Raw genomic sequence first — 21,846 nt, forward strand, 5'->3', positions numbered from 1 at the left:
ACACCACCACAGACGATAGTCACTTTGGGGTGTGTTCCAGGCCCAGCCCTGGGTGTGTCCCGCAGGGTCTCAGTCTCCGGCTCTGAGCTCTGTCCTCTCAACTCTCTTCTGCCATCTGCTCGTCCAGGCAGGCATCTTGTTTACGGGAGGCTGACGTTAGGACAAAACGCGTCTGCCTTTTGCTTTCAGGTTGGGTTGGAGTCAAGGAAGCAGAGGAGAGTTAAAGCTGTTTAAAAAAATTATTGGCAAATGAGGCAGCCGGACTAGTTTTCACCAGAACAATTCCAGCTATTGTTTGCTCTGTTTGGGATCTGTCAGCCTTCCTGATAGAGCTTGGAGTTAGCAAAAGGCATTAAGCTATTATGTTTAACCATTGGGCTTAACCCTTTATGTGGCCAGCTTTGGAACTTGTTGCTGGAGTTCTGAGTCTCTGGCTGTTTCTCCTTCACTCTCTGTGTTTGACACCAGCTCGTGGGGCACGAATGCTACATAACGCTTGTAGAAAACCAAAGGGATTTGTATCTAGTGGGACATAAATAATGTCATAAGAAATTTGCCTTTGAGCAAATCCAGGCTTCCTTGGATAATTATTGTTGTCACTAAGACAAGAACATTTCACTTGCATGCTGGTTATGAAGCTGGAACAATCCCGAGAAAAGTACCACCAAGGGTCTGGGCTCCCATGCCAAAACTGGATAGCAGCGAACACACCCTCCATCACCCAGGCACTTTGGAGCATCCGCATCAACTGCCCTGGGCTCTTTGAGAGTCTGAGAAAATTTATTGAGCCGTGTTCAAAGACGGTTGTCCTTTTCTTTTGGGGTAGAGGCACATGCCATCGTAAGACTGTCCTCATTTCAGGGCCAGCAGCGATAGGGAGGGGCCTTGGCTGCCGTTTGAGTAAGGAGCAAGTCTGAATACCAGCCCCACTGCTTCGCAGCAGAATGATCTTGGGCAAACTGTGTGATCTTTCTGAGCCTCGATTTTCTCATCTGTCAAATGGGGGCATAATAACGACCCACTTCATAGGGTGCTTACTGCAAGGATTGAAGGAGGCGATGGAATGTGAGGTGCTGGCACACTGTGGGGGCATGGCAGACGATTACACTTACCGTTCCATTGTTATTCTCCTCTGAATCAAGTAACCACAGTGAATTCAAATTCCTGTTTTCAAACTGGCAGCCCACAGCCAAGTCTGGCCCTCGGGTATGCCTTTGTTTGGTTTACACCATGTTTTAACTAAGAGTGAATTTGTAAAGACTGGGAGAGCTCATATAAAACTCTGGATGTCTGGTTTCTCTTGAAATGTTGAACACTTTAGCAGTGCTGGTCCCACATTCCTGCCTGGCTGCCACTGGTGGGAGCGGAAGGGCAGCTGTCCCTTAGATAAGTCCCTGCCCTTTCTTTTGTCCTTAATTTTTGTGAGCACACTGAACACTGTGTGCCAGGCACTGTTCCAAGCAATATAAACCTAGATTCATCTCCTCTTCCTCCTCCTCCAGCGCCATCCGAGCAAGCACTGGGCACTTGCTATGTGCCAGGCGTTAATGAATTAACTCATTTAATCCTCACAACTCTGAAAAGTGGGCACTGTTAAAACTCCATCTTACAGATGAGGAAACTGAGGCACAGAGAGGTTAAGTAGCTTGATTGAGATGGCACAGATTATTAATAGCCAAAATTTGTTTCTTTCTTTGTTTGGTTTTTGGTTTTGTTTTTTACATTCCTTTTTTTTTTTTAATGCAACATAATTGATTGTACATATCTCTGGGGGTACGGAGTTGCATATCAATCCTGTACGCAATATATATCATGTTGATGCTCAAATTGGGCTAATTTAGTACCTTCAACATTGTACAATGTAATAGTTTTTCATTGATAGCCAAAATTTGAACCTGGGAAGTCTGACCCCAAAGTCTATTCTCATCAGCACACTGTACTGTTTCTCATTTCATTATTACACCCATATTAGGCTATAAGCCCATTTTAGAGATGTGGAAGCTGAGGCATGGGGGAGTTAAATAACCAACTTAAAGTTACACAACTAGTGATAGGGCCAGGAATCAAACCCAAGCACTTCTAAACCACTTCTCTATCACTTTCTGCCAAGCACCAAGAGTCTCCAGACACATTGTTCCAAACACTAGGGAGACAGCACAGAAAACCCCGTCCTCATGGGGTCTGCACTAGGGTGCTGGGAAGGCAAAAGGTTGATGATAACAATAAAGAAGCAAAGCGTACAGCATGTCAGATGTCATTACATACTATGGAGGAAAAGAAAGGGAAGGAGGAGAAGGGATGCAAGGATGGAAGGTTGCAGTTTTTATCAGCATGGCTGGGAAAGAGGTCAATGGGAAGGTAATGCTCAGTAAAGACCAGAAGTAGGTGAGGGAGGTGCTACACGGCCACGTGGAACGAGAGCCTTGGGAGGTATCAGCTCGTGCAAAGGCCCTGAGGCAGTGGTGCATGCAGAGCACTGAGGAGTGATAAGGAGGCTGGCGTGGCTGGAGCCAAGTGAACAAGGGGGCGGTGGAGGCAGATGAGGTCAGACCATGCAGGGCTTCCTGAGCCACTGGAGGGACTTTGGCTTCCACCTGAATGAGAGGGGAGCCGTGGGAGGGTTTTGAGCAGAGGAGGGACGATCTGACCTGCATATTGACACAGTCCCTCAGGCTACACATAAGAACAGACTGGGTAGAGGGCAGAACGAGAGCCAGGAAACCAGCAAGGAGGGTATGACAATAATTCAGATGAGAGGTGCTGGTGGCTTGGATTGGGGAGGCAGCTATGGGGGTGGAGAGAAGGGGTCGGATTCTGGATTAGCTTTGAGGATGGAACCCACAGAACACCCAGCCACTCTGTTCCATGTCCTGTTTTATTTTCTTCATATTCCTACTCTCTATCCAAAGTTGTTTATTTGTTCCCTTGTCATCTGTCATACCCACTAGAATGTAAATTCTCTGAGGGCTGACCTTGCCCACTTTAGTCGCCAGGGTGTCCCCACTGCTGAGAACAGTCCATAAGAAATACCAGTTGACTGAGTGAAGTAGAAAAGGCAGAGCCCTGTAGGACTCAAGGACTGACTGATGAACGGTGCCACCCTCCGCGAGCCCGCGCGACATCACGCCCCACAGCCTCTGCACGTGCTGTGCCCCCTGCCTGGAGTGCCCTTTCTGTCCTCTTTTTTTTTTTTAAAGATAAATCAATTTCTAGTCACCAGGTAATATATCAATGCACAATCCTTATAAAAATTTGAAATATTAGGTGAAATTCTCCTTTGCCGCATCCACCCAATCTTAGTCTTTTCTTCCCTTCCCCAGAAGTAACCACAGTTGTCATGTTTTGTGTGTACATCATATAAGGCCTTTTTCTATGCAATTACATATGTGTAAATGCATATTTATATAATTTACGTACATATATTTATGGATATATATTTACAAATGTGTATTTACTATAGAAATTATAGTATTGCTGGAAAAATTTTTGAAACACAAAAGCTAACATACCGTTTGCATTTTCTTTTTTTTTTTTTAAGATGACTGGTAAGGGGATCTTAACCCTTGACTTGGTGTTGTCAGCACCACGCTCTCCCAAGTGAGCTAACCGGCCATCCCTATATAGGGATCCGAACCCGTGGCCTTGCTGTTATCAGCATCACACTCTCCCAAGTGAACCACGGGCCGGCCCTACTGTTTGCATTTTCTGTAACTTGCTTTGTTCACTCAAGATAGATGTAATGATCTACTTTTTTTTTTTTTTAACTATATTGTATACCAAAGACTGACCATGCGCCCATTCATTGAGCCATTCCCCTGTGGATGAACGCTTAGGTGATTTTTAATTTTTTTGTTCTTCTATGCAATGCTACAAGGAGTATTGCCATGCAAGCTGCTGCCTGAACACATGCACCGTTTCTTTAGGGAGGATGCGGAGAGGGGCATTGGGCGCCCTCCCTTCCTGTCTGCCTTCCAAATTCCCACTCATTCATCTTCTCTTCTGCCTCCCTGTGAAACTTCCTGAGTCCTCTCCAACAGGGAGATTCAGTAGCTTCTCATTCATTCCTTCATTCACCCAATTGTATATTCAGCAAATTGTTTGATGTGCCTACTGCGTATGAGGTTTTGGGAATCTGGTGGAGAACTGCCGGTCCTCGGGGACTTTGCACCCTGACAGTCACTCTGCTGCCAGGAGCACTTTTTGCATCTCCCTGTGGTCACTGCACAGCACATCATAGGGGTCTGACGTCATCCAGGCCGCGTATACATCCCGGCCATTGCTTGCTCACTGTGTGATACTGGGCATGTTCCTGCTCCTCTCTGAGCCTCATTCTCCTCTTCTAGACAATGAGGATGATGTTTGCTGCTTGTGTTTGTTCAGTAGATAGCCCCTGAATGGCCGCCGGTGGCCAGGCCCTGGTGTAGGTACCGGGAGTACCGTGGAGAAAAGGACAAACAGGTTCCCCACTCCCCAAGCTTATGTTCTAGTGCAAGAGGCAGGCGCTAAATGTTTAAACCAATACAGAATTTCACATAGTGCTAATTTCTGTGATAGAGAGTGATGTGGGGGGCCAGCACTTAAAAAGGATTCAGCATAATAATGCATGTTAAAGGCTTTGCAGAGTGTTTGACAGTTAGGAGACACTCAGTAGAGGTTAACTGTGTGTCTCTCTCTTTTGTGTGCGTAGGGATCATCTGGGGACCTTGTTAAGTGGCAGATTCTGATCCAGCCTGAGAATCTGCATTTCTAACAAGCTTCCAGGTGATACAGGTGCTGCTGCTCCACCAGCCACTCTCCAAGTAGCAAGGATCTAGCTCGGTGGTTTTCAAAGTCTTGTGCATCAGAATCACCTTGGGTTGTTAGCATAGAGATTGCTGGGCTCCACCCCCAGACTTTCTGATTCTGTAAAGGTTTGGGCTGGGGCCCAAGAATGTGCATTTCTCACAAGTCCCAGTTGATGCTGACGATGCTGGTCCAGGGACCACACTTTGAGAACCAGGCTCCAGCTCTGATTTTCAAACTTGGTTGCATATTGGAATCAACTGGGAATTGTTTTGTTTGTTTTTAATGGCAGTGCCTGGATCCCAGTCCCAGAGAGTCTGATTTAATTGGTCAGTGGTGTGGCCCAGGCACCTGGATTTTTTTTAAAACACTTCAGATAAGTGTATCCTGCACCCCAAGGTTGAGAGTTATTGTTCTAGATGCCGAATTCTTCCAATACAAAGACAATTTTTCATCCATATACATATATATATATGTATATATTTAAATTGCTGTTGCTATTTAGCATACAACTCAGTGCCTTGCTCATAGTGGATCCTGAAAAATTATTTATGAGTAGATGTATGGATGGACGAGTAGAGTGGTGTTGAAGCACAGATAACTTCAGATTGATATTGGCTTTGAATCCTTATTACAGTTTTCTTAACTTCCCCCTGCAAAGTGTTCCACATCTGTAAAGTACAGATAATAATAACTTCCTCATTCGGTTGTTATGGAGAATAAAGAAGATAATACTCATGCAACCCTTATTAGCACATGCCCTTGGCTTGTAGGAACCACTTGAGAAATATCACCCATCGTTCATTACTGTCCAAGGAAAAATTGGACTTGAGTTATATCCTGTCTTCTGTAAGGAGCGGGGAAAGTTACTGATACTAAGAAAGCAAAGTTGAACGGAGGAAAATTTTTCTTTTAAAATGCAGATGCATTTTTCAAAAGCCAGTGCTATAATCCCATTAAGTGTTTCTGAGGAGAGGCAAAACCACCGCCCCACGAAACAAGCCAGGCTGTCAGCTACTCTCAGGCTTCCTGCACCTCCTGTGCCCTGGGCGTGACAAGGCCTAATTTTCAGTTTCAGTCCCACTGGTTCCAGCCCGGGGCTGGCGGATTTTGATTCATTTCATCCGAGCCAGGTGGAGCTGCCCGGAGCTTTGCCCAGGTGCTGGCCTGGGGAGCCACAGACCAGCTTCACCTTCCACATCTCTGAGGCTTTAGCCCAGAACAACCTCCACCTGTGTGGAACAGAAATCACGCTTTGTGGGTATTGCTGTAGTGTTAAAGAAACTGCTAATCTCCTCTTTACAAAACAGGGCACTATTATGAATTCCATCATGCCCTCCACAGGTAAAGAACTTCTGCCTATGGCAGCATCTCACCAATGTCCCACATGCTCCAGCCACTTTCCACCCTATATTCGGACCCCCTATGCTGCCACTTGCTTACTATTTTTTCTTTAAAACAACTCTCTTGAAATAAATTCATTTAAAAAGATGACTTCAACCACTTCCAAAAATTAGAAGTTATGACATTGGGAGTGTTGTTATGAGTCTAATATGCACTGAAATGAATTTGTGATGATTGACTGCTAATCTCCTCTTTACAAAACAGGGCACTATTATGAATTCCATCATGCCCTCCACAGGGAAAGAACTTCTGCCTATGGCAGCATCTCACCAATGTCCCACATGCTCCAGCCACTTTCCACCCTATATTTGGACCCCCTATGCTGCCACTTGCTTACTATTTTTTCTTTAAAACAACTCTCTTGAAATAAATTCATTTAAAAAGATGATTTCAACCACTTCCAAAAATTAGAAGTTATGACATTGGGAGTGTTGTTATGAGTCTAATATGCACTGAAATGAATTTGTGATGATTATAACAGGAGAGCATGTGTTTAGGGACCCCCTAACACCATTGCGCTCTGGGATATGCTGCCTCATTCCTTTCTGTCCTCAGCAACACCCCCACGAGGGACAAATGACTTGTTCATGGCCACACAGCCACTCAGAGAGAGTTGAAGTTGGGACACATGCTTCTGGACTCCTGCTACACTGCTCTTCCATCTGTCACTGTCCCTGGTATGGGAGAGATTTAAATCAGCCACACAAGGGAGATGAGCTGAAACAGTTTATACACATGCACTTTTCGTGGCAAAGACTTGCCTCAAGACATCTTGCTGGCACTAGAAATTGTCTCATCTCACTGGGGATCAGTTAGAAGCCAGCCTCTGGGGTCCAATTAGGTGACAGAACAGCAGTTGTTGCTTTCAGAATCTTCAGCTTCTTAATCCTCCCAGTGAGAGGTGAGAATAGTGTGAACAGTCACATTGGGCTCAGGGATGTAAGTGGCTTAAGCAAGGGCCCCGGGAGAGTGGAAAGCTAATAGTAGCTCCTCTGTGCTGAGCAATTACCTTTGGGCAGGTACCTGCCTCATCTGCAGGTAGGAGATTCCGCTCCATTTTGCAGATGGGGAAACCAAGGCTCAGAGGGAGGAAGTGATGGGCACAAGGTCACAGCTATATTGCAGCAGAGCCAGGATATGAATGTGGATCAGGCCCCTTAAGGCCACCTGATTTCTCTGGAAAGAACGTTAAGTTAAATAATGAGATTTTGGTTATAGATTTGGCCCACAGCAAGTGCATCATGAACATTCGTTGGACGCATGAATGTATGAACAAACTCTGTGTGTCCTCAGGTAATTTACCTCACACAGTCACAAAGTGTGCACTCACATACGCAGACCCCAGCTTCAGTTTCCTCGTATTAAAACTGGATCCTATACTTTACTCATTTATATTACCTTCTTGGCCCCCCTGCATATTTGAGCTTGTGACTTCTGGAATGCAGATCAACTTTTATGAACCCAGAATTGGGATAATTTTTAGTGATTTGCAGTTCTGTATTATAAACTCTCACTGTTCAAAGTGTGGTTTGTGTAGTACAAGCCCAGCATCAGCATCACCTGGGAGCTTCCTCAACCTACAGTCTGCCGTTTAGCAAGATCCCCAGGTGAATCCTATGCACATTTAGTCCAGGTGCATGGTCTCTACTATCCACTTTCTCCCTTCGTACCTTATTATAAGTAAGTATTCTTTTTGTGATTATTTGTTTGCCATCCATCTCCCCTGCTAGATGGGAGGCTCCTTAAGGGCAGGGACCCTGACTGCTTTTGCTCAGTAGTGTAACCCAGTTCCAAGTACACGCATGGCACACGGTAGGTAATGAATGGATGAATGAATGAGCTCATCCCAGAGACTGCTGCCATCCGCTTAGCTAATCCTTCTCCCCTCACCCCTGGGAAGCTGGGAAGGAAGAGGAGGCTTAGCATTTTACATACAGAAGCAATGGAGGAGTCTCTCTGCCCTCCCCACCTGAGAGCTGGTTGTCTCATTTCCTGAGCCAGCCACATCCCCTGAGACACATGGTGAAGCTTGGAGTAAACAGATTTGGCCATGGTGGGTGCCAGGTGACAAGGGCTATGTTCATCACTAGCAAAGTGGCTCCAAGTTGTCATCAGTGCCTCCTCCATTGACCTCAACCTTGTGGCCTACGTGTTCCAGCGTGAGTCCATAACAGCAAGTTCAATGACGCCAACAAGGCTGAAAACAGGAAGATGAGATCCATGGGAAGTCCATCTCCATCTGCCAGGCAGCAGATCCCCCCAGGTATCAAAGAGTTCAGCTGCTTCTGAACGTGGTGCTTGTGGCTCACCTGGAGGGTGGCGCCAAAGGGTCACCCCTTTGTGTTAAGGAAACTGCTAATCTCCTCTTTACAAAAAGAGGAAGTGGTTGAAGTCATCTTTTTAAATGAATTTATTTCATGCTGCCTGCCCCTTGTGCTGAGAGCCCACGAGAAGTATGGCCACTCCCTCTAGATTGCCAGCATGCCATCTGCTTGTCCCCCCCAGCAGGGTGTGTGACAACTGTGGCACCATGGAGGGACTCAGGACCATCGTCCACTCCCTCTCAACTTCGGCAAGCTGTGGTGCGATGGCCAGAGCACTGTCCAGAGTGTCATCCCTGCATCCAGTGGCACTGCCAAGACTATGGCAAGGTCATTCCTGAGCTGAACGGGAAACTCACTGGCTTGGCCTCCCAGGTCTCCACCCTGAGTGTGTCTGTCCAGGATCCCACCTGCCATCTGGAAAGAGTTAGGTGGCATCAAGAAAGAGGTGAAGCGGGCACCTGGAGGGTCACTGAAAGGCATCTGGACCACACTGAGGACCAGGTTGTCTCCCGGGACTATGACAGTGATGCCCACAGCTCCACCTGTCACACTGGAGTTGGTGTTGTCCACACAACCTCTTTGTCAAGCCCACTTCCTAGCACAATGATAATGTTTATCTACTCTGACTGCAGGGAGGCTCCTGGTCACGACCTCCAAGGACTAATAGTCCTGGACCATGAGCAACAGCAGGAGGAAGAACAGTTCTCTGCTCCTGGGAGTCTCTGTCCCATCTCTGTGCCAAAGCACTGAGAATGTGCATCCTTGACATGGTCGCATGCCCGGCCCCTGACGGAGGGAAGGAGCTTAGAGGCCCTGCCTTATCTTGTACATCAGGATAATCGATGAAGCCTACACCATCCTTACCAAGGGAGAAAGGGAAAGAGGAAGGAAGGAAGGAAGGGAGAAAGGAAGAGAGAAAGGAGATCATTCCATGTATGTAATACACTCATTTTTCAATCTCGCAATTCCCCCAAGTGTCCCGGGATGGAAAGGTTGCACGTGATACCAGTAGAAAACAGGTAATAGCCTGTGTTTTTCAAAAATCACACAGTCTGCAAAAGCAGTCTCTTTGCACTTATGAATGCCTACTTCTCCCTTGCACCAACTGCCTGGGGTTGCTGGGGTGGAAAGGGAGAATGTCACAGCAGGAGAGGGAGGCCTGCCCTTGATGGGAAGGCAGGTTGCTCAAGATTCAGAGGAACAGGGTTGAGGTGAGGAAAAGAAGCCAGGGTGAGGCAGACACGCGAATCCTGCCACAGAGGTTGGGAAAAATGATGCTTGCTTCACATTCGTGGAATGCCAAGTTCATTGGAGCCCATAGGAATATTGTTTCCATAGATTTTGAGTTTTATGAATAATTGCATATTTATTAAAGAAAATATTTAAAATGTTTAATTCAGTAGTTTATGTATTACTAAATGCACTCAAGTCATGGGCTTTTTCCGAATGAGACAGTTCATTCTCTAGTCCCGGGGGAGGCTGAGTAGGGGCCCTGCAGGAGGCCCTGCCCAGGGGAGCAAACCCAGAGGAGGGAAATTAGCACTGAGTGAGCACCTTCTGTGTGTCAGGGCTTTCCTTGGCATTAGACCCCTGCTATTCTGACCTTTTTTTTTTTTACTGTGATACATGATAAATATGTTTTTACATTGCCATTCAGTGCACACACACACACACACACACACACACACACATCTATACCTTGAACAAAAGTTTCACACAGTTCCTTCTTACTATGGGCAATACACAATGATATTGTCTATTCTGTTTTTTAATTCTAGTAGTCGCTCTCTAAACACATGATAAATATGTTTTTACATTGCCATTCAGTGCACACACACACACACACACACACACACATCTATACCTTGAACAAAAGTTTCACACGGTTCCTTCTTACTATGGGCAATACACAATGATATTGTCTATTCTGTTTTTTAATTCTAGTAGTCGCTCTCTAAACAGACTTCAGGACCCCCAGCCCAGGAGTTTGGGACTCGAGCAGAATGTGACTAAGCCAGGGAGGTTATTAAAGGCATCAACTCTGGACTCAAATAGCCCTTGGGTTCAAGTCCTGGTTCCCTTGCTCACGGGCTGTGTGGCTGGAGCAAGGCACCGGACCTCTGGAGCTCAGTCTGTTCATCTGTACAGTGAGGGTGGCAGCATTGCCTGCCTGGCGGCGCTGCTGCGAGCACTAAACGAGATCATGTACAGAAGCGGCTAACGTGGGGCCTGGCACCGAATCAACTTCTAAGTGAATGCTAGTTGCTGTTATGATGACGACTGTCATGGTCGGCTGTAGTGTCGTGGTTGAGAAGATAAAGTCCCGAGCCAGACCACCTGGGTTCAGATCACAGATCCACCCCTCCCAATCCTTGTGGCCCTGGCTGAGTTACTTAAACTGTCTACGCCCCCAGCTCTTCATGGGGGGATGTGAACAGAACCCTTCCCAGAGAGTGATTATGAGGATTAAAATAAGTAATCCAGGAAAGTATTCGGAAGAGAGCTTGGCACGTAGCAAGCGCCAGGTGAATGGTGGTGATCACCATCATCATCATCTCATTTAATCCTCACACACCCTTGTGAGATAAAAGTTTCTATCCCTATTGTACAGGGGAACCCTGAGGCCCAGAGATCCAGACAACCTGCCCAGAGTCTCATAGCTGGGAAGTGCTAGCATCGGGAGTACAGTTGGTTGACTGAGCCTCCAGCTCAGGGGCTGAGACAGGCTTAGAGCTCTGGGGCCTTAGGGCACAAGGACACCCCAGCCACCTCCCTACATAACAGGGAGTGTGAACTGGCAGGTTGGTGCACATTGTCCCCTTCAGTACACAGATTATCTGGAATTTGTCCAGGACTCCACAGGGAGGACATTGAGTTGTGTTGTTAAAGATGATGGAGCACAAAAACTCTCCCCAGCGAACTGCCCATTTGTAAAATTACCCTCTGGCAAACATCTCTCCCAGCTTAATCCTATCACCTTTCCCTGCCTGCGTATTGTGTCACACCCATGGTTGGATGTCATGTGTCCAGTGATGTGGTGTAAGGCACTTGCACCAGGAGCTCAAGCCTCCGCATCGCCCTGCTCCACCACCCTGGGTGCCTAGAAGATGACCCGAGATGTGCCTTCCCTTAAAGGGCTGGAGCCAGCCCTACCTGAACCCCGTGGACTGGAAGTGGGGAGGGAGAGGAGGAACAGCAGGAAGGGAAATGGATGTCACGTAATCAGAGCCAGTGGTGTCCACTGTTCTAGGGTCCTCGGGATTGTTTTAGAGGCAGGGAAGAGAGTGGGTCTCTATCCAGGAGTGGAGATGACACTAGCTTGGGTTGGGTCCCAGTTGTGCTGCTGTCTGGTCATGAGACTTGGCTCAAGCACGTTCTTTCTGTCTCTTCAGCCTCATTTCTCCATCTGTACAATGGGTGGGGGGATGGATTCTACCTAATCTTTCAAGATGCTATAGAGTCTTTATATGCTGTCCTTTATTGAGTACCTGGGGACAAAATGCACCCAGAAAGGGTTCTGAACCCCTGAGAAGGAGAGCGCTAAAATGTTGCGCCTCAGATAAGCTTTTGCAGTGGAGAAGGTCCCAGAAGCACTCCTGAAGTCTCCTCCTGTGTAAGCCAGTGTCTGAAGTCGCATGTTCGGCAGAATGTCCCCCTGATGGCTAAAACCCTTGCAATATTTCCTTTTCCCTGCAGGCATCAGCAGATCAGTTCCCCTGCGTGTGTCCCGGCTCTTTGCAAGGTGAGTACCCTTGCCCGTCCCCTCCGCACGACCTCTCCCTTTTGTCCGTCTCAGAGGGCGGAGGTTAGGAGAAAGGGCTCCAGAGCCAGACCCCTGCACAGGAGTTCCAGCACCAGCACTTCCTGGCTGAGCGACCTTGAGCAAGTGACCCCACGTCCCTGGGCCTCGATCTCCCCACCTGGGAAAGGGGGACAGTCATGCTGCCTGCCCCGCGAAATGAGTGAGGACATGTAAAAATCACTTAGAATGGGGCCTGGAACCGAGTGCTCTGAGAGTGTTAGCTGGCGTTTTCTTCTTTCTTCTCTTCATTTTTTTTTCCCATTCTTTCCTTCCTTCCTGCCTTCCCTCTGCACAGACCCTCCCTCAGTGCCTCCCTCCCTCCCTTCTTCCCTGGCGTGCTCTCTTCCCCCTCCTTTCCTCTCCCTTCTTTTCTCTCTCTTCGTTCTCGCCATGTCTCCCTCTCTTCCTCTTTGTCCACCTCTCCCTCTCCTCCGTCCCCGTCTCCAGCCCTCTCTCCCTACCACCCTCTCTTTTTCTCCCTCCTCCCTCCTTTCACCCTTCCTTTCTACAACATTCATGCATCTCTCCTCGGTACCGAATCCCACACTGAGCCCTGGAGACTCAGAGATGAGTGAGACACAGTTCCTTCTCTCGGAGAGCTTCCAGTCTGGGGGGAGACAGACCCGCACATCTGAGGTCCCAACCCGGTAGCATAAATGCTGTACCATGGGCTCGGGCTGGGGCAGGGGCAGCTCAGTGGTGGACAGGGCTCAGCCGGGGCCTTGGGGAGCTGCCCTCATGGAGCTGCCAGTCTGAGCCCACCACTGCATGCAAAGCCCTGGGTTCGCCTGGCCAGGTGGCCAGCGTGCCCCTCCTCTCCCTGCCAGGCTGGGACGGTGGGCCCCTCAGCATCTGGAAATCTTCCTTCCTTACTAACGCTGGAGAAGCCGTTTGTAAGGAAGACATTTTCTTAGCCTGCCTTTCACTCCAGCAGAAGATCTGGGGGGTAGTTGGTAGCAACTAAGGACTGTTAAATCTACCTTACTGTTGAGGCCTCAGGGTTAGAGAGTTCCACCAACCTTTCTCTGGGTTTTATCTTTAGCTCCATCTAATCCGAGTCACTGAAGTTGGTTCTGATGGGAAGCAGGAGTTGATCATCTCGGGTGTGAATCGGGAACCATTTCAAATAAGGTTCTCTGCTCAGCAGGCAGTCCCGCCCCACCTGTCTGCTTCCCAGGTGCCCCACAGAGCCAGAACATGGACCGACGAAACACCTTCCTGGATTGATTCTGGCATCTCCAGCTCCAATGAGTTTCTTGTGCATTTTGGAACAAGTTCCCCCAAATAACCCTTTATCACAGTTGTAGTCAAAAAAAAAAAAAAAAGGACATGAGGACATCTGTGCATAATTCCATAACTGTTGTGTCTGTTACACCTGCCATGAGGCTTCACATGTAAGAGGAACTCTGGAACCAAACAGATTTTAACTAAAGCGATGTAATGTAACCAAAATGTACAGATTTGGGAATCTCATCAACATGTACCGGTACACATACGCCAGTTAGAGTTGTTACATACGTGATGTCAGGTTGTCCCACCTGTGGCATCTGCGGGGGAGCAGCATAGTTGGAAGAGTTAAGGGTGTGGACTCTGGAGCCAGGGTCCCAATTCTGTGTCTGCTGTGTGCTTTTGGCATGTTATCTAGTCTCTCTCTTACTCAGTTTACTCATCTGTAAAATGGGGATAGGAAAAGTAACTACCTTCAAGGATTATCACAGTTGTGAAGTTTAAATGAGCCAATCCACATAAAGTAATTAGGATAGCACATAATAGCACGATAATTGTTAGCTATTTTTATCACTAAGTGGACCTAGAAGGGACTGTTGCAGACAGTGTGATACTCAGTCAATCAAGGTGGCTGATCCTCAAATCCAGCGCATAGCGCCACACAGGACTGCAGACCCAGGCTTGCTGAAGCACCTGCCTTGGAAGAGAAGGGGGGATGATTTTGCACTGGCCAAAGAATATCTTTGGATCCATGGATGGGATATGTTTCTCCTGGGCCACCATTTTGCCTCCTTTGTGTTAGAATGACTCAACTTGACTTTGTCTATTGCTGCCTGTAGGGCTAGATGAATCCCAGACCTGTCAGAAGCAGCAAAGCTTTGTGGTTACGGGCACGGGCTCTGGAGTCAGACCCCCAAGTTTAAGTTCTACATTTACCACTTTCTAGATGTGACTTAAGCTCTTTCTCTGAGCTTTGATTTTCTCATCTCTAAAATGGCAGTTTTAAGAGCCCTTCCCCACCCCTTTACCAACTCCATTGAGTTGGTAAGAGCATCTATGAGATATAATGCGCATACCAGGCCTATGTGACACAATCCCAGCCCACAGTAAGAACACAATGATTGGGAGCAGTCGTTATATTTCAGATGCCTTAGGTAAATGGCCCTTTAAATCCTAGCCCTTTATGGAACCTGCTATTCATCATGGAATATAGGATCCATTTGTGGTCTTTGGTTGCAAGCAACAGAAACTGATTCCAGCTGATGTTAAGTCTAAGTGGACCTTTTTTTGGAAGATCTGGAGTAGCTCACAATGTAAATGAAAATGGAATAATCAGGCCTTGAGGAAGACCAAGAATAGAACAGCTTTGGGGATTAAAGCAATAGGAAGGGACTAAAAGACAGTCTTTTCAGAGCATGGCTGTTGGAATGATTTATTCATCCCAGAATTTAAATCTCCAGGGCAGAGTCTGACTGGATAATCATGCATCATTTGCCCACCCCTTAGCTAAGAGCAGGGCATCTTGACTGACAGCCCTGTTAAAGCTGCAGTTAATCAGGAAGGTGTCTAAATTAGGATGGACAGTCAGGGTAGGATAGGCTATGCTGCAGTAATCAGTAAACCCTGAAATCTCAGTGGCTTCATGCAACAAAGGTTTGTTTCTTACTCACATAAAGTCTCATGTAGATCATGTGAAACTCTCCAGGGCAGCTCTCCTCCACGAGCTGACTCAGGAATCCAGGGCGTTTATATATTATGGCTCTGCCATCTTAACCTGTGCCCTCCACAGTTGCTGCCAAAAGGAGAGAGAGGGCAGCAGGGTTGCAGGGGGTGTTTTTATTGGCCACACCTGGCTTACAGCATCTCTTCCCACATTCTGTTGGGTTGAACCCAGTTACACATTGAATCTGACTGCAAAGAAGACAGGAGATGTAACTTTTCTGGTTTCCAGGAAGAGGAAAATGAACTGGGATTTGATGAACATGAAAGTTGTCTCTGTCCTAAAAAGGTTAAATACCCAAGAAAAATTGTGGTGTTGATATGAAGATGGGGGGATAGGATGCTGGACTGGGCTTGGGGATTAATCTTCTCTCCTTCCATGCAGGCCTTGCCCACGAGTCCTGCCCAGCCAGCCTTCCACAGCCATGGCAGCCTACGGCCAGACTCAGTACAGTGCGGGGATCCAGCAGACTGCCCCCTACACAGCTTATCCACCTCCAGCACAAGCCTATGGAATCCCTTCTTACAGTGAGTACCAGATAAGCCCTTACTTTCACACTGGGATCTGCAATGTCATGGTCTTTATTCTGTCCTGTTGCCTCGGTTAAATGCAGAATGATAAGTGCAGCCAGTTTAATTTTGGATTGGAGATAGAGGAGAAGGAGGAACACTTTAAATAGGGTTCAAAATCTATAGACTATACCAAGGGCTCTTTTGGTTGTAAGAATCAGAAACCTAATCCAAGCTGATTTAGGGAAAATGGGAATTGAATGGTTTACATACTGGTAGATCTGGGGATACCACTGACATCAGGTATGGCTGGATCCAGGTGCTCAAATGACATCCTGAGGATTATGTCCCACTCCATCTTCAGATGCTTTTCTCTGAGTTGGCTTTACTCCCACATACGTTCTCCCCATGTGGTAGCAAGATGGTGGCTATCAACTCTGGGTTTGCACCCTTTCGGTTCAGCACTCCCAGTGGAAGGAGAGCACATCTCTCCCAGTAGGTTCAACAGAATCCCATATTGGCCCTCACCGAGTCATGTGACAATGCTTAGAACAAGGCAAGGAGAAGGGGATAAGGGAGACAAAGAGGCTGAAGCATATGGGTTGTATTTGGAGGGAAGATAGTATCAGAAGCAGGAGAGAGGGATGCTGGGGAGGCAAAAACAACAGACCTCCTGGCCTTGACTGTGAGCACCTTACTGCTGAGAACTGAAGGCCCAGTAAACCATGCTCACCGTCCACCATGCACCTGCCCCTGCCTGTGGCCTTTATTCATAGTATTCCCTCCCTTCTTAATGGATATATTAGCCAAAGCTCTTTCGCTAGCAAGTAATAAAAACCTAATGCTAATCAGCTTAATGAATCAAGGGAGTTTATTGTCTCCATAGCTGGAAAATCTTAGGGCACTGGCTTCAGGCAGAATTGGGTCCAGGTCCTTAAGCAGCAATTTCAAGAGTCAGCTCTGCTTCCCTCTGTGTGGGCTTCAGTCTGAGGCAGGCTTTCCCACTACGGTGGCAAAGACAGTCCTAGCGATTTCAGGCTGCAGTGCCCCCCAAAAGCACCTCTCCTGTCCAGGACTTCCCACACAGAGTCCCAGGAATTTCTCTGACTGGACTTCAATGCTTATCCCTGACCCAGACACTGGGGCAGAGAAGATGGAATGCTTTGGATGGCCATATTTGGCCACATGTCCACCCATGGAACCAGAGGTCAGGTCAGCCTCACTCGAAACAACTGATCTAAATGTGAGGAAGAGGTGGTTCACAAAGAAGGGGAGGGCGGACGGGCAGAAACCACAGACGTCCACAGCAGGTGGCTTGACAGTCCACCCAGATTCATGGCATCCAGTGGGAAGAGGGTGGGATTGGTAGACGGGAGACCTGTCTTCCAGACTCAGCTGCCCCTGACTTTTCCCACCTCAGTTTTCTCAACTATAAAATTAATACACCCATCTCATCTTCCCAACTAAATGGTGTCATTTCAGTTTCTTGACTGTTAGCCTCAGTTTGCCACAGTCCCCACCCAGCCCACATTAATCCCTTGAATTATCTGCCTCTTCCATGAAAACACTTGTGTTTACAAACTGCAGCCTAGAGGGGAAAACAGTAAACAATGTTTTGGGGTTTTTTTCTGGGTTTTTTTTGGTGGCTGGCTAGTACAGGGATCCAAACCCTTGATGTTGATGTTTAAACAAATTTTTTAATTTTTATGTATTATTTCAAATTATGATGCATGGAATAAAGGAAGAGCAGAGCTCCTAAGAGAGAAGAGAACAAGGAAGATGCTTTAGGTTCCAGGACCAGGGAAGGCCTTTTAAGCAAGGAACTCATTCAGCTGAGAAGTGGGAGATGACCACGTGCAGGCAGGGGCCGGCCTTGGGAACGGGAAGGAATTGGCAAGTCCAAGAAGACCAGTGGCTGGAGCTCGGTGGAAGATGAGGTGGGCAAGGCAGGCAGGGCCTTCGAGTCCAGGAGAGATTTGGGGTTTTATTCCAAGTGAGACGGGAAGCAATTGGAGGGTGATATGATACCATTGAGGTTTTTTAAAGATCACTTTGGTTGCTGTGGGGAGGTTGGACTGGAGGGAGGAGAAGCAGGAAAGCCCACCTGGATGGGGGAAGAGTTGAGGCCTCAGGCAAGGCCGTGGCAGTGGACAGAAGTAGACAGAGTCAAGAGCCATCCTGCGGGTAGGATTGGCAGGTCCTGTTGGGGCATCAGGTCAGGCATTAGTAATAGTTACCATTGTTGACTTCCCGTCACTCACATTGCTTTGTGTCCACTAATTCCTTTAATCCCCACCTCAACCCTATAAGGAAGGTCACATCATTATCCTCCCTTGAGGGATAAAGAAATAGAGGCTCAGAGAGGCTAAATAACTTGCCAGGGTCACCCAGCTGGCTGGTGGCAGAGGAAGAATTAAACCCAGGCAGCCTGGCCCCAGAGTCCGAGCCCTCAACCGCTGAGCTCTGCTGCCTGGGCGTGCATTCCGTAAATCCTGGGGGATTACCTGACAGACCTTGGCCAACAGGTGTGGGCATCTTTTCTAACTCTCTTTCCCTCCTGTGCTAGACTTGTGATACAATCACATGTAAGTTACCCCGCCTGGCTGACAGCCAAGAAAAATGAAGCCATATTATTTTTCACATAAAAGAGAAAACTAGCCCTGTTCCCAGACAAAACATGGCATCGGGTGGGAGTTAATTTGGTTCAAAGTTATTTTACTGTCTCGGTTACTTTCAGAGAGTCTGTTCCCGGACAATACAGCGTAGGTGATAAGAGCACGTGTCCTGGAGTTCTGCTGCCTGGTTTCACATCTCACCCCTGCCTGTCACGGTCATAAAACCTTAGGCAAGTGATCTCAGCTCCTTGAGCCTCAGTTTCCTCATTCATACAGTACTAAATCTGGCCTCGTCGTGGTTCGTGTGAGGATTAAGTAGAATCATCTACATCAGGGGTTGGCTACCTTTTTCTGTAAAGGGCTAGATAGTAAATATTTTCTACTTTGTGGGCCACACAGTCTCTATCACAACTACTGAACTCTGGCATTGTAGCATGAGAGCAGCCAGACAATATGTAAACAAATGGGTGTGCTTGTGTTCCAATAAAACTTTATTTACACAAACAGGCAGTGGGGCAGACTTGGCTGATGGGCCCTGATCTATATGAAGAGCTTAGCTCCCAGGGCCATCCCAATGGAAATGCTTCATGAAAGCCAGCTGTATCAGTACAAGCTAGGCTGCCGTGCACACTCAGAATGTCCATGTCACTGAATAATAATAGGTGGGATGAGAAGCCATGCGTTCCTCTTGACATTTGCCCGTGCCCGAGCAAGCAGTGTTTGCTCATCGTCTGGACAAACCTTGCTGAATCTTGTCAAGAAACTTTCTTCATTGCTCCTTGGCAAATAGCACTATTTGCTTTTGTTTCAATAGCTGCAGGGAAATAAAACAATCGAGCAAAAGAGAGATGGGGCATTAGGAATACTGAGTATTTTTACTCAATGTATTACACAATATTCAAGATATATATAAAAGCATAAAGAGTAATACCACAAACACCCATGCACTGACCATCCAACTTTAAAAAATAAAGGGAGGTGGCCTTCCTTTCTTCTCCGAGATGCCTGCACCCCTGATTTGACATTTATCATTCCCCTGCATTTCTTTATGTAGAAGAGGGGTCGGCAAACTTTTCCTATAAAGAAGCAGATAGTAAATATTTTTGTCTTTGCAGACCATACAGTCTCTATGGCCCTACTCAGCTCTGCCACTGTAGCGTGAAAGTAGTCATAGGCAGTACACAACTGAATAGGCGTGTCTGTGTTTCAATAAAACTTTATCTACAAAAACAGGCAGCAGATCACATTTGACCTATGGGCCATAGTTTGCTGATCCCAGATGCAGAGTATTTTAAGCATGTTTTAAAACTTTATATACATTGTATCTTTTAGTATGCATTCTTTTGCAACTTGCTTTTTCCACCCAACATTATGTCTGTAAAATTTATCCCTAATAGCGTAGCTATGGCTCACTTATCTTCACCACAGTATAATATTCTATTACTTGACCGTACCATAATTTATTTATCCTTTCTCCTTTAGATGGTCATCTAGGGTGTGGGGTTTTTGTTTGTCTCCCATTACATAGGATGCTGCAATTAACATCTGTGTGCATTTCTCAGGGGTGGAAACCCAAGAGTGGAATTTCTGGGTCAAGGGGTATATGTATCTTTCACTTTCCCAGATAACGGTAAAGCATTTCTGTTGTCCAGTGGCTGTGTAACAAGCCACCCCAAAGCTTAGTGGCTTAAAACGACACTGATTTATCATTTCTCATGGTTCTGCAGCTTGACTGGGTTGGGCTTCTGCTGCTCTTGCCTGTTCTTTCTCGGGCATTTGTGTGCAGCAGGCACGTCAGCTGGGGCTGCTGGCACAGCTGGGCCTCTCCCTCCGCGTGGCCTTTCATCGGAGGCTTCTTCACAACATGGGGGGGGTCAGGTTTCCATAGTCTCTGATGCCTACTCTGCAGAGCCCACACACCACTTCAGCCTCTTCCACCAGGCCAGGCAAGTCTCAAGTCCAACTTTGATTGTAGGTAGGGGTATGAAAGAGACCCTACCTCTTGACTAGAGGAGCTGCAAAATACTTCGCTGTGGTTTTCAGTCTGCAACAGTATATGTGAATTTCTTCAGCAAAGAAGCAGAGGTCTGCCCAAACAAAATGAATCTAATCTTTCAGCTTCCAGTGGTGGAACTGGAAACTCAGGACCAGAAGTCAGTACTCCAAACATGTGTGGACTCTCGCTGTTCATCTCATAGAACCCTTTACACCTTCCTGTGCTGCTCAGGAGAGAGGATGGGCACAGCCTGGAAGTTGCCTCTGAAATGCAAGGGCGGGACCTTCTTTCCAGATAAGTTCCTAGGGGTGGGGAGCAGTTGTTCTCCTTCTGCTCTCCTTTGCTCCCCGCTGGCTTGATTGCATTAAGTCACCAGAGCCTACAAGTATGCAATTGAAGACAGCGAGATTGTCAGAAGCAGAGTTCAGTTAGAACTATGGGATGGTAGAGCTGGAGAGGTCTTAGAGATCATCTGTGACTGTTACCTGCATGCACTGTGTGCAGTTGTTCTCCTTCTGCTCTCCTTTGCTCCCCGCTGGCTTGATTGCATTAAGTCACCAGAACCTACAAGTATGCAATTGAAGACAGCGAGATTGTCAGAAGCAGAGTTCAGTTAGAACTACGGGATGGTAGAGCTGGAGAGGTCTTAGAGATCATCTGTGACTGTTACCTGCATGCACTGTGTGCTCTGGAGTACTGGGGCTGCATGAGATGGTCTTAGATGTATGTACACCAATGCACTTTAAAGAATTTTGTAGTTACATATTTATTTTACTATGCACTATGTATGTGTGTGTATTGCATATTTTTTTGTTTTTGTTTTTATATTGCATATTGAACCTGTGATTTCTCGGTCCTTATTGCTTAGGGCAGGCTAATAATCTTTTAATTGAGTTGATTTTTTAAAATACATTGAATGAATCATTGTATTGATGGTCCTGGCATCCGGGAAAACCAAGCAGGTCATACACAAGCCCTGGAGTTAGGGACGCACTAATTTGGTCCAAAACCCCGTTGTGTTCATGAGAAGATTCAGGCTCAGAGAGCAGAGGGGACTTGCCTAAGGAATATCACCCATATACATAGAGGGGGCTGTTGATGTTTTAAACACAAGCCCACTCCTGTCTGTCCCCTGCTCAGACAGAGCCTCCAGGGATCCTGTCACTTAGGGTCAAAGCAGAAGTTCTCTGATGCAGTATGTCTGCCCTGTCCTCACCTCTGTGGCCTCTCTTGACCTCATCACTCACTCCTCTTCCCCACCCTCACTCCACTGCAGCCACATGGCCTCGGTCAAAGCAGAAGTTCTCTGATGCAGTATGTCTGCCCTGTCCTCACCTCTGTGGCCTCTCTGACCTCATCACTCACTCCTCTTCCCCACCCTCACTCCACTGCAGCCACATGGCCTTCTTGCTGTATACTTCCAGCATACGAAGTATGACCCTGCCTCTGGGCCTTTGCACATACTGT

The 21,846-nt window shown here is 47.2% G+C and overlaps 1 protein-coding gene across 3 annotated transcripts in view; it reads left to right on the forward strand.

The window, feature by feature from the left end:
• The window catches only part of EYA2 (EYA transcriptional coactivator and phosphatase 2), a 200,996-nt gene that overhangs the window by 870 nt on the left and 178,280 nt on the right, over positions 1 to 21,846 (forward strand). For all 3 annotated transcript variants that reach the window (XM_008572544.1, XM_008572547.1, XM_008572546.1), the window contains exons 2-3: positions 12,207 to 12,252; positions 15,644 to 15,786. In XM_008572544.1, coding sequence (XP_008570766.1) covers positions 12,207 to 12,252; positions 15,644 to 15,786 — 189 coding nt within the window. The remainder of the gene's footprint in view (positions 1 to 12,206; positions 12,253 to 15,643; positions 15,787 to 21,846) is intronic.

The sequence above is a fragment of the Galeopterus variegatus genome, unplaced genomic scaffold (genome assembly GCF_000696425.1).
Source record: "Galeopterus variegatus unplaced genomic scaffold, G_variegatus-3.0.2 Scaffold805, whole genome shotgun sequence".
Taxonomy (NCBI): domain Eukaryota; kingdom Metazoa; phylum Chordata; class Mammalia; order Dermoptera; family Cynocephalidae; genus Galeopterus; species Galeopterus variegatus.